Source organism: Nyctereutes procyonoides, unplaced genomic scaffold, assembly GCF_905146905.1.
Source record: "Nyctereutes procyonoides isolate TBG_1078 unplaced genomic scaffold, NYPRO_anot_genome, whole genome shotgun sequence".
Taxonomy (NCBI): domain Eukaryota; kingdom Metazoa; phylum Chordata; class Mammalia; order Carnivora; family Canidae; genus Nyctereutes; species Nyctereutes procyonoides.
Genome location: NW_026575043.1, coordinates 35,445,276 through 35,454,204, shown reverse-complemented (window position 1 = coordinate 35,454,204; position 8,929 = coordinate 35,445,276). Strand labels below are relative to the sequence as shown.

At 54.4% G+C, this 8,929-nt stretch overlaps 1 protein-coding gene across 2 annotated transcripts; it reads right to left on the bottom strand.

Annotated features, from left to right (window-relative positions):
* Positions 1 to 992: 992 nt before the first annotated feature.
* On the bottom strand, positions 993 to 8,330 carry MZT2B (mitotic spindle organizing protein 2B). 2 transcript variants are annotated; one of them, XM_055322658.1, is made up of 4 exons: positions 8,115 to 8,330; positions 7,764 to 7,912; positions 6,661 to 6,840; positions 993 to 1,255 (listed from the first exon to the last, which is right to left on the bottom strand). In XM_055322658.1, the coding sequence occupies exons 1-4, from the start codon at positions 8,276 to 8,278 to the stop codon at positions 1,098 to 1,100; spliced, it is 651 nt and encodes a 216-aa protein (XP_055178633.1). In that variant the 5' UTR covers positions 8,279 to 8,330; the 3' UTR covers positions 993 to 1,097. The 2 variants fall into 2 exon arrangements, with proteins under 2 accessions (XP_055178633.1, XP_055178632.1); XM_055322657.1 differs by lacking the exon at positions 6,661 to 6,840.
* Positions 8,331 to 8,929: the final 599 nt, after the last annotated feature.

The following is an 8,929-nucleotide window of genomic DNA, read 5'->3' as shown; positions in this document are numbered from 1 at the left end:
TAGGTAGGACCCCAAAGCCTGCCGGGTCATGTGGAAGTCTGTCCCAGGCTATACTGTAGAAGCAGGGAAACGATTTCCAAACACAGATTTCAAAGCAAAAAAATTTCTAGATTCTAGGTAAACTGAGTGAGATGTTCAGTAGGGTTTGTCATTTTTCAGGCTTTTCTGTTGACAGCACATGGTGACTAATGTGTAAGTCAGGGACTGGAGTTTGAACATTGGAAGGGGGTTGTTGACAAGTCCCTAATACTGTGGGCGAAGTGTGTAGGGTCGAGGACATTTTTAGGGGGAAAGGAGTCTTACTGAATTTTGCATGGCATTCACAGCCCACAGGGTGAGCTCTAGGTTACAACACACATCATCTTTGATTTCATTGTGCACATAACCTATATGACATCATTCTACCTCCATGCTCACACCCTTGCAGATGAGCACCCTGGGCACAGTCTCAGCAAAAGCACTGCCCCTTTTCCTTTATTTATTTATTTATTTATTTTTTCCCCTTTTCCTTTAGCAAAACATGGTGTTGTAGGTTTATAAAAGATCTGGTAATACAGTTGACCCTTGAACATGAGTTTGAAGGGTGCAGGTATGTGGGTTTTTTACAGTATAAATATCTTTTCCTTATGATTTTCTTTTTTCTAGCTTCTTATGTTAAGAATACAATATATCATACATACATAAAATATGTTAATCAACTATTGATAAGCCTTCCTGTTAACAGTAGGCTATTGGTAGGTACGCTTTGGGAAGTCAAAAGTTACATTCATTTTTCAACTATGCAGGGGATTGGTGCCCCTAATCCTTGTGTTGTTCAAGGGCCAACTGTACAGATACGGTCTTTCCAACCTGAAAATCAGGTACAGGAAGGTGAAATCACTTAAGTCACTTAGTTCAACTGTAGCACAGCAAGGCCCACCATGCAGAACTGATTCTAAATCTTTGTGTCTTAATATATTCAAAAGGTGATAGCAAGCAGCTTAGATGGACCCTCAGTTTCCCACAAAGCTTTATTACCAACTGGGGGGAACCCCATGTAGCCTCTATCAGGAGGCTGCCAAAGCCCACAGCTGGGCCACACGAAAAGTCTGCCCATGTCAGGTGCTACTCCGAGTGGGGCTCTTCCCCGGCCCGCCCCCCTTCGGCAGCCTGGTAGCACTGGGTTGTCGGGGCATCCTTTGGCTGGATCCTTCCCGGCCACTGCGCTCTGCCAGTGCTGGGCCTCCACTCAGAGCCGCGCTGCCTTTGTTTCTCCCTGAGCAGACACAGAACACAATCATTAGGAACCAGGGCAAAATCCACAGTCATCACATCTATTGCATTGTGTTCCTTGAATATTATGTCTAGTACATCTCTGTCTGACCTTTCGGCCAGGAACCCTCTGTCAGCCTTAAGCTCCAAGGCTGAGGACTGCCTGGAAATGGCATATCCAAGAGAAGTCCTCAGCAGAGTGCAGGAGGCCCTCAAGCGTGCGTCCTAGGACAGAAGCAGTGCAAGGAGCAATAAGGAGAGTCCGAGAGGCCCATTTTGGGAAAGGTAAGCTCAGCTGGTTGACTCCAGCCCTGGAAAGCGTGAGGACCCTGTTGACCACCAGCAGTGCTGGAAGGCTCACCAGCAGGGCTGCTGCCTCCCTGCCTCCCCTAGCACTCCCGCTCCAGATCACCCACAGCTGAACTGCTGGAGGCACATCCATCAAGAACAGAAGTCAGGCTTTTGTTCTTTTTTTTTTTTTTTAATTTTTTTTTTATGATAGTCACAGAGAGAGAGGCAGAGACATAGGCAGAGGGAGAAGCAGGCTCCATGCACCAGGAGCCTGATGTGGGATTCGATCCCGGGGTCTCCAGGATCGCGCCCTGGGCCAAAGGCAGGCGCCAAACCGCTGCGCCACCCAGGGATCCCCCAGAAGTCAGGCTTTTGGATTTGGACTTCGGCAGCTCCTTCTCACAGGCGTTTCTCTGCCTACCTCTGAAAGTATTTTTCAAACATTTGGTGGTTAAGCCTCTCGCTCTCAAGTTCAACCCTGTTATTGAGTTCCTGTCAAGGCTTGACTGCTCAACGAGACTTGCCCTGACCACAAGTAGTTACATTCAGATGAAGACCACTGGTGCAGATAGCCCTTGACTTAGAATTTACTTACCTTGCCCTCTTTCTTTGAAGACAGGAAAATCTGAAACCACACTTGGACCTCAGGGTGTTGACAGCATTCATAAGACTGAGAGGACACCACAGTGGATAAAAGATGCCCAGGGAGCAGGCTCGCCCACTGGGTCCCAGTCCCTCCCCATGGGCTTCCCTTGGCCAGGGCTCTTCGCTGCTCCTGTCTGGCAGAGTCCACCCTGCAGACTGACTGAGGTATGTGTCCTGTGTTTGACCCTCAAGCTCAAGGTCAGTTCTTAGTCAAATAAATAGCCTGCCCTGGGGACTGGTAGGTTTTTGGAGAGAAAAGACACCATGAGGTTCCTTGAGGGGGATGTTTAAGACATTCCTGTTTCACTATCTGCCATCTGAACAAGGGGAGGCAACTGCACATGCAGTGTACTGCAGCCTATGGCTTCTCTAGGTTGTTAGACTTGCTTTCCATGCTCTCTGGTACAACGACACTCCCCCCAAGATTCCTAGAGTTTAGGACAGCCCTCCTTCAGAGCATTTCTGAACAGCTCCCCTCTACGGAACAGGGGGACTCTGCTGCTCAGTAGGCTGGAAAGGGTTATTAAAGTGGTGGCACGCTTGGGACTCAGATTTTCCCCTGCTTTGCCACCCTAGGCTTCACACTCAGTTGCTTGCAGACAGTGGATTCAACAAAGATGTAACAACGGGTTACCCAGGGCTGAGGGCATGTGGTGGGGTGAGATGGGCCAAATCAGCCTACCAGTGACTCACAGAAAAGACAGACACAAAGCAGAGAGGCGTCACTATACATTTCCTTTTTCCTATTACAAATGCTGATACTCTGGTTCCCACTGACTGGTCAGTGGGCAAGGACCCAGTCTCCTATGATGCATTAGGCCCACTGCCTTGCAGCTTGCCACAGGCTGGTGCCCACTCTGAGGCCATGTCCCTCTCCAGGCTGGCCTAACCCTGGGTACTTAGGTGCCCCACAAGCTCAGCTAAGGGCACCTCCTGAAGGACTTGGAAGTACAGCTCAAGCACAGCTCACCCACAGGAAATGGCAAGAGCGGGGGGTGGATCTCAGATGTGGGCCTGAGTCTGCAGCTTTTCTTCAGCATGGCACACACCTGAATTTCCTCTCCCCCTCAGCATAGTGACCAGGGCCCTTCTGGAAGCTCAAGTATGAGAGAAAAGGAGAAAACAGCAAATAATGTTCATCTTTAACTTGTTGAAGCTGATAATCCCTTGAAATAAGACACCAATGTAACGTTGAGCCATAAAAGGCATAAGAAAATCATCTAAGAATGAAAGTAGACCATTTATCCAGCTCTCTGCAATTCTTAGAACCTTCAGTAATCATGTGCTCTCACTGTTAGTGGGGAGACCCACTCAGGCCTCATTTTAGACAGAGCTGGGGAGGTTAAGGAGAGTGACACTTTGGTCTCAGGAGAATGGTGTGCAGGGCCTGTCAGTGGATAGATCTGCTCTGTTAAGCCTGACTCCACCATGCGCCCCTACACCTTGCAAGGGACTTTCTGGAGCTGGTCCTATCTGCCCTAGCTCCCTGTGGTGGGGTAATTAGGGTCAGGTGGAATCTGGAGAGCAAGGCTGAGCCAAAGGTAGGAGGGGTGACATGTCCCCAGGCCCAGTGCCTGAGGGGGCCTCAAACAGTTGAAGACGATCACTGAACGTTAAAAAGCCTGGCGTATTGTGTTATAAAGTTGGTGCTCCTCCTACTCCTAAAACCTGACTGCTCTGATGAAGCAAAACCCCAAATGCAACCCGAAACACACCACCTACAGCTGGGGAGCTGGCCCACCCCGGTGGGACCCACTGTGCCATTTACATCTGGTGTGACTCATGTGGTCCTGACTCCCTATCCCCTGCAAGCAATCCTGGCAGGGGTGGGGGGATCGAGGGTTGACAGCCTGAATGTGGGCTGCTGCTCCCATCCCGCATATGGTTCCCAGGAGCGGCCTTTCTCCTTCATGGTGGCAGTGCTCAAATGGGCCAGAGGGGCCGCTGAGGCCAAATATTAGTGACCAGATGGACACTGGATGTGTGTTGTGTGAGGAAGGAAAAGAACGGGGGGGGGGGGGTTGAAGCAGCACAGTGGGTGCCCCAACATCCTCAAGCTGGTTGGCAAGGTCTGATGGCCAGGGTGAGTATGTGGCCAGGACCATCCATCACTGCTACTGGACAGCCCGCCGCAAGGTCTAACCTATCAGCCAGTCTTGCTGCCCCTTCTGGCCTAGTACACAGGAGGGGCATAATCAGTGCTTCCAGAAAACATAACACATAGAATGACAAGGACTGATGTGCACCAGGGACATGCACACATGCATTTTTAGCTCTTAATGTAGCCTATGCTTCTTGGGAGGTGTGATCCCTCCTGCACATGTACATATGCCTGGACTCAGTGTTTCAGGCAAGTGTCGTTGTGATTGTTCTGGAGCAGCGCTGTCCAATAGATACACGATATGAGCCACATGTGTCCTTCATTTTCTAGTAGCCACGTAAAAAAGTAAAAAGAAACAAAATTAACTAAAATAATGTATTTTTAATTAACCCAAAATATGCGATATTACTATTTCAACATGTAATAGGTACAAAAATTACTTGTGAGGTATTCTCTTTTTGTGCCAGTTCTTAGGCATCTGGCCATCTGAGGTGTAAACTTGCAGTGAGTCTCAGTCACACCAGCCCCAGGGGGCCCATGGCTTCCATATTGGACAACGCAGCTCACAGCTTCGGCACACCAAACTTCATCTTACACGTTCCGGAGGAGCATCTTTTTAAAGTATACAGTTTCCCTAAGCTTCAGCAGAGAACACTCAACTGAATTTTATTTTTCCTTAGGTGACCAGACCCTCACTAAGACAAGCATTTACCCCTCTGTGCTCTTGGGTCTTCTGCTTCTCCATTTTCTGCCTGAGTGAGCTTGTAAGTGAAAGTCCCCACAGCCCACCTGGACAGCCAGGGGACAAGAACCCAGATGACCCCTGTGCCTGCCTGCTGCAGCTTACCAGATCAAACACCTGAGTGGGGCTCCAGCCCCCGGTCTGCAGCAGCTTCACACCCCCAATTCCATATGAAACCTAAGGCCAGGTAGCCCCGACAGCCCCAAACCCCATCATAATCCTAGGCTGCCACAGTCCCCCAACTGATCACTGACATCTCTCCTCTTTCTCTACCCTAGACCCTGCCCAAGGTCTGTGTGGACAGATTATGTGATATGTGGCCTCAGAACTCTTGTCCTCTATTGCCTCTGCCTCTTGGCCACAGTGCACTCCTGGCATGGCCCCTCATGTGATCTACTCCCCTTCAGTGCTTCCCCACCAACCTCCTTTCCAGGCTGCCCTCTGTCCCCATTGGGCATCTCCCCAGGGCCTCTATGTTTTCAAATCCTGATCGCTGGCAGCAGACCCAAGGCCTAAACACTTGAGAAGTCCTCATGGGGCCCAGAACTCCATGCCACTCTTCTCTCCATGCTTGGGGATTCCTCCTCACCTCTCTCAGAGCCTCTCTATGCCACTGCTCCCAGTGCCAAATCCACACTACCTCTTGATTCTCCACCCCACCCTCTTCTTTATCCCCCCTCCAAGCTCAGGCCTATTTCTACCAGGGGCCTGGGCCTGCATCTGTGGCTGGAGCCCACCCACTACCCCTACCTCGAAGGGCTGCAGGGCAACAGGACTCTGAGTCTGCTTCACTCTTGCTGCTCCAGGAAGGCCAGCTACACTGGCTTCCTCCTGTCTCTCACCGTTGATTTATCTAGCCATCTCCCTCACTGGAGGGAGGACCTGTTCATCTCACAACCCCTGAGTCCTCAGCACTGACAGCCAGCCTGGCACTCATGAGCGGAAACACCCCCTCAAATCAGAAGGGCTCCATTCCAGTTTCTCCCTCCTTCTGTCCACGGATTCTTCAACTCAGCTTTGTAGTCTACCCACCTCTACCCTGACCGGCCCCTTGGCCTTCTCTCCCCCTCCCCCCAGCCTGAACTCCAGGTGGCACCTAGAACATCGAGGTGGGTGCAATGGGGAGGGGCATGGAGAGCACAGCCAGGGCACCTATGGGATCTCAGGCCCTCACACCCTCCTGGTCTGGGCCTCCAGCCTCATCAGACCTGACAATACCTGGAAGGTACCCTTGGCTTAGGAGGCAGGCAGGAAAGGGCAATTACAGCTTATCCTCTAGGTCTTGGTGGGTGACAGCATCTAAGAGGCCAAAGCGTTTCTCATACCTAAGGCTTCACTCTCTATAGCAAAGTAAAGGCTTTCCCGCCCCTCTGCCTAGTGTCCTCCTCTGGGGTGAGAGCACCTCCACAGAGTACAGGGGGTGGTGGTCCCATTCTAGAAATATTGCAGGTTGTCTCTAATAAACTGAGGCATGAAATCCTGTCTCGGTCTCTAAGTTGTGTGGCAGGAATGGCCCATAAGGTCCTGCCCTTGCAGCTCCTCTAGAAGCTGCTCTTCCTTCTGGGGGCCACAGCAGTTTCCACAGAAATGAGAGAGCACCAACCCCCAGAGATAAACCAATAAACGCAACCTGCAAAAGGAGAGAACAGGCAGCAAGAGAACCGGAGGGAACCGGGGGGCCCTGGAGAGAGAGGCGAGTGCGTGGCAGCTGGGCCGTGGAGCAGAACCGGAGAGGCCGCAGGCCGCGGGGCCGAGGAAAAGGAGGGCCTTGCAGGGGGACTACGGTTCTTGGCAGAGAGAAAGGAGGCCTCTGGAGGTCAGAGAGAGACACAAAGAGAGTAGACAGAGCGTGGATCAGTAAGGAAGCCTGCGCTCCAGGGCCCAGGGCCTCTCAGGACAGGGGGCATAGGTACCCAGGGCCCTGGCACTCCCACCCACAGGGGCCCAGCCTGCCCCCAGCCCGAACACCAGCCCCTTCTCAGGATGTCTGTGAGTGCCTGAGGGCTCTGGCCAAGCATTCAGAGCATTTCTGAAACTGGGAGCAGATGCGACACACCAGGAGGATGCAGTTGGAGCTCCACTGTGACACCTTCGTTAGTAGTGCCAGCTTATCCCCCAGTCCTGACTCTCAAGAGTGAGGAGGCCCCTCAAACTGAAGCCCAGTGCTGTGCCCACTCAGACCTGTGTATCCTGCGTCTAGGGCAGCCTGGGGCTGCCATGCTGACCCCTGTCCTGCAATCCGAGCAAGGAAGCTCGGCTGGCTATGTTCCTGAGCAGCACCTGGGCACAGGTGGCCCACAGATGGAGAGGGTGCAGGAAGGCCTGTGCCTGCACCACTCCCTGAGCGCTTTCCTGGAGGCTTGTACACACCATGAGAACAGGAACCAACACCACCTTGCTCCTGTCTTTGTGGAACGAAAGCATTTCTACCCAGCGCGGGAGCCGCAATCCTAGATGAGCCCTAGCCCGCCCGGGCACCCTGGACACCCATTTTGCATCCACCTGATCTGGATTCGCACACGGGCACTGTGAAGGGTAGCAACGAAGCCAAAGCTGGGGACTGGAAACCAAGAATGGAGCCCTTGGATGGTCCCTGCAGGTGCTGGGAGAAGACCCACAGTAGCGCCCTGCCGCTCAGGGCCAAGCCTGCCTCGTGTCTGGCGCTGCCCACTCCCTTCCCCCGCCACCCACCGCCGAGCCACAGGGGCGGGGAGCGCGGGGCCCGGCTCTGACCTCGGGTCTCGGGCACGCTGGATGTGGGCAGAGACACGGCCGCGGGGTCCTGGGGCTCGCCCGCCAGCCTCTGGCCAGCACACATGGACTTGAGCATCTGGAAGACGGCGAGGGGCGCCACGTTCAGCTTCAGCAGGTCCACCAGGATCCTGGAGAGAACACAGGCGGTGGGCTGTGAGCCCTCCCCGCCCGGGCCTAGGACGGCCACCTCCCTCGGGTCCCCCAACTGTACTGTGGGCGCCCACAGGGGGCCGGAAGGGGCTGGGGGCCGCTGCAGACCAGAGGCCGGGGCGGGGGCGGGGGCGGGGGGTCCGGGGCAGGACGACGCACACCCCCCCCGCGCGGGCTCACTTGAACACGTCGGGGTCGATGGCGCCGCCCGCCGCCTGCGCCAGCTCATACAGCTCCATCTCCTCAGCGCTCAGCACCTTCTTCCGCCGCAGCGCGAGCTTCTGCAGGGCCGCCTCCAGCCCCGGGGGCGCTCCGGGTCCGGGCCCTGCGCCCGGCGCCGCCATGTACCGGACCCCGGGGAGGCGCGCGCCGCGCCCGCCGCTCCGCCGCCGCCGCCGCCGCCGCGCCCCGGCGCTCCCGCAGCGCCCCCTGTCGGCCCCGCCCGCCGTCCTCTCCCCGCCGCGCCCCGCTCCGCCGCTCCATCCGCAGACGTTTCCCTGCGGGGTGAGGAGGGGTAAAAGCAGGAAGATGCTCGTCTCTAGCCCGAAGGCTGAACGACAGCCTGCATAGCTTTGATAAAGATCAGATAAGGGCCGGTTGCTACATCCTCAAAGGTCTCCTGGCTGCCGGTACGTCTCACGGGTAGTCACTACCGAGCTGAATGATACGCACCAGAGAAACCTTGCGAAAGTAGTTTTAGAAGGAGAAATCCCAAGAAGACATTTGCGACCTAATAATCCCTGCACAGCCCCTCCGATAGAACCGCCAGCCTCATTCAGCACAAGTGCAGCAGCTTCTGCCCACGGCTCCTCCTGTCCCTGTGCTACTTCGATGAACTTACTAAGTTGCACCAATAGTCTCAAGAATTCCTTCTCCACGGTCGTCCTCAGTGATCCCACAACAGGGGTGTGTGTAGGGCGTGCGGGATCCTGTGGCACCGCGGAGACTCGTTTCTGGGCAAGCAGGGTCAGACGGCATTGGTCATTCTCCCTTGG

Coding starts and splice junctions, on each gene's coding strand:
- MZT2B (XM_055322658.1), bottom strand. CDS start 8,278: ATGGCGGCGCCGGGCGCAGGGCCCGGACCCGGAGCGCCCCCGGGGCTG. Junction 6,841..7,763: donor CAGCGTGCCCGAGACCCGAG/GTCAGAGCCGGG, acceptor TCTGACCTCCAG/AGGCCTCCTTTCTCTCTGCC. Junction 1,256..6,660: donor CCTGTTCTCTCCTTTTGCAG/GTTGCGTTTATT, acceptor GTGTCTGCTCAG/GGAGAAACAAAGGCAGCGCG.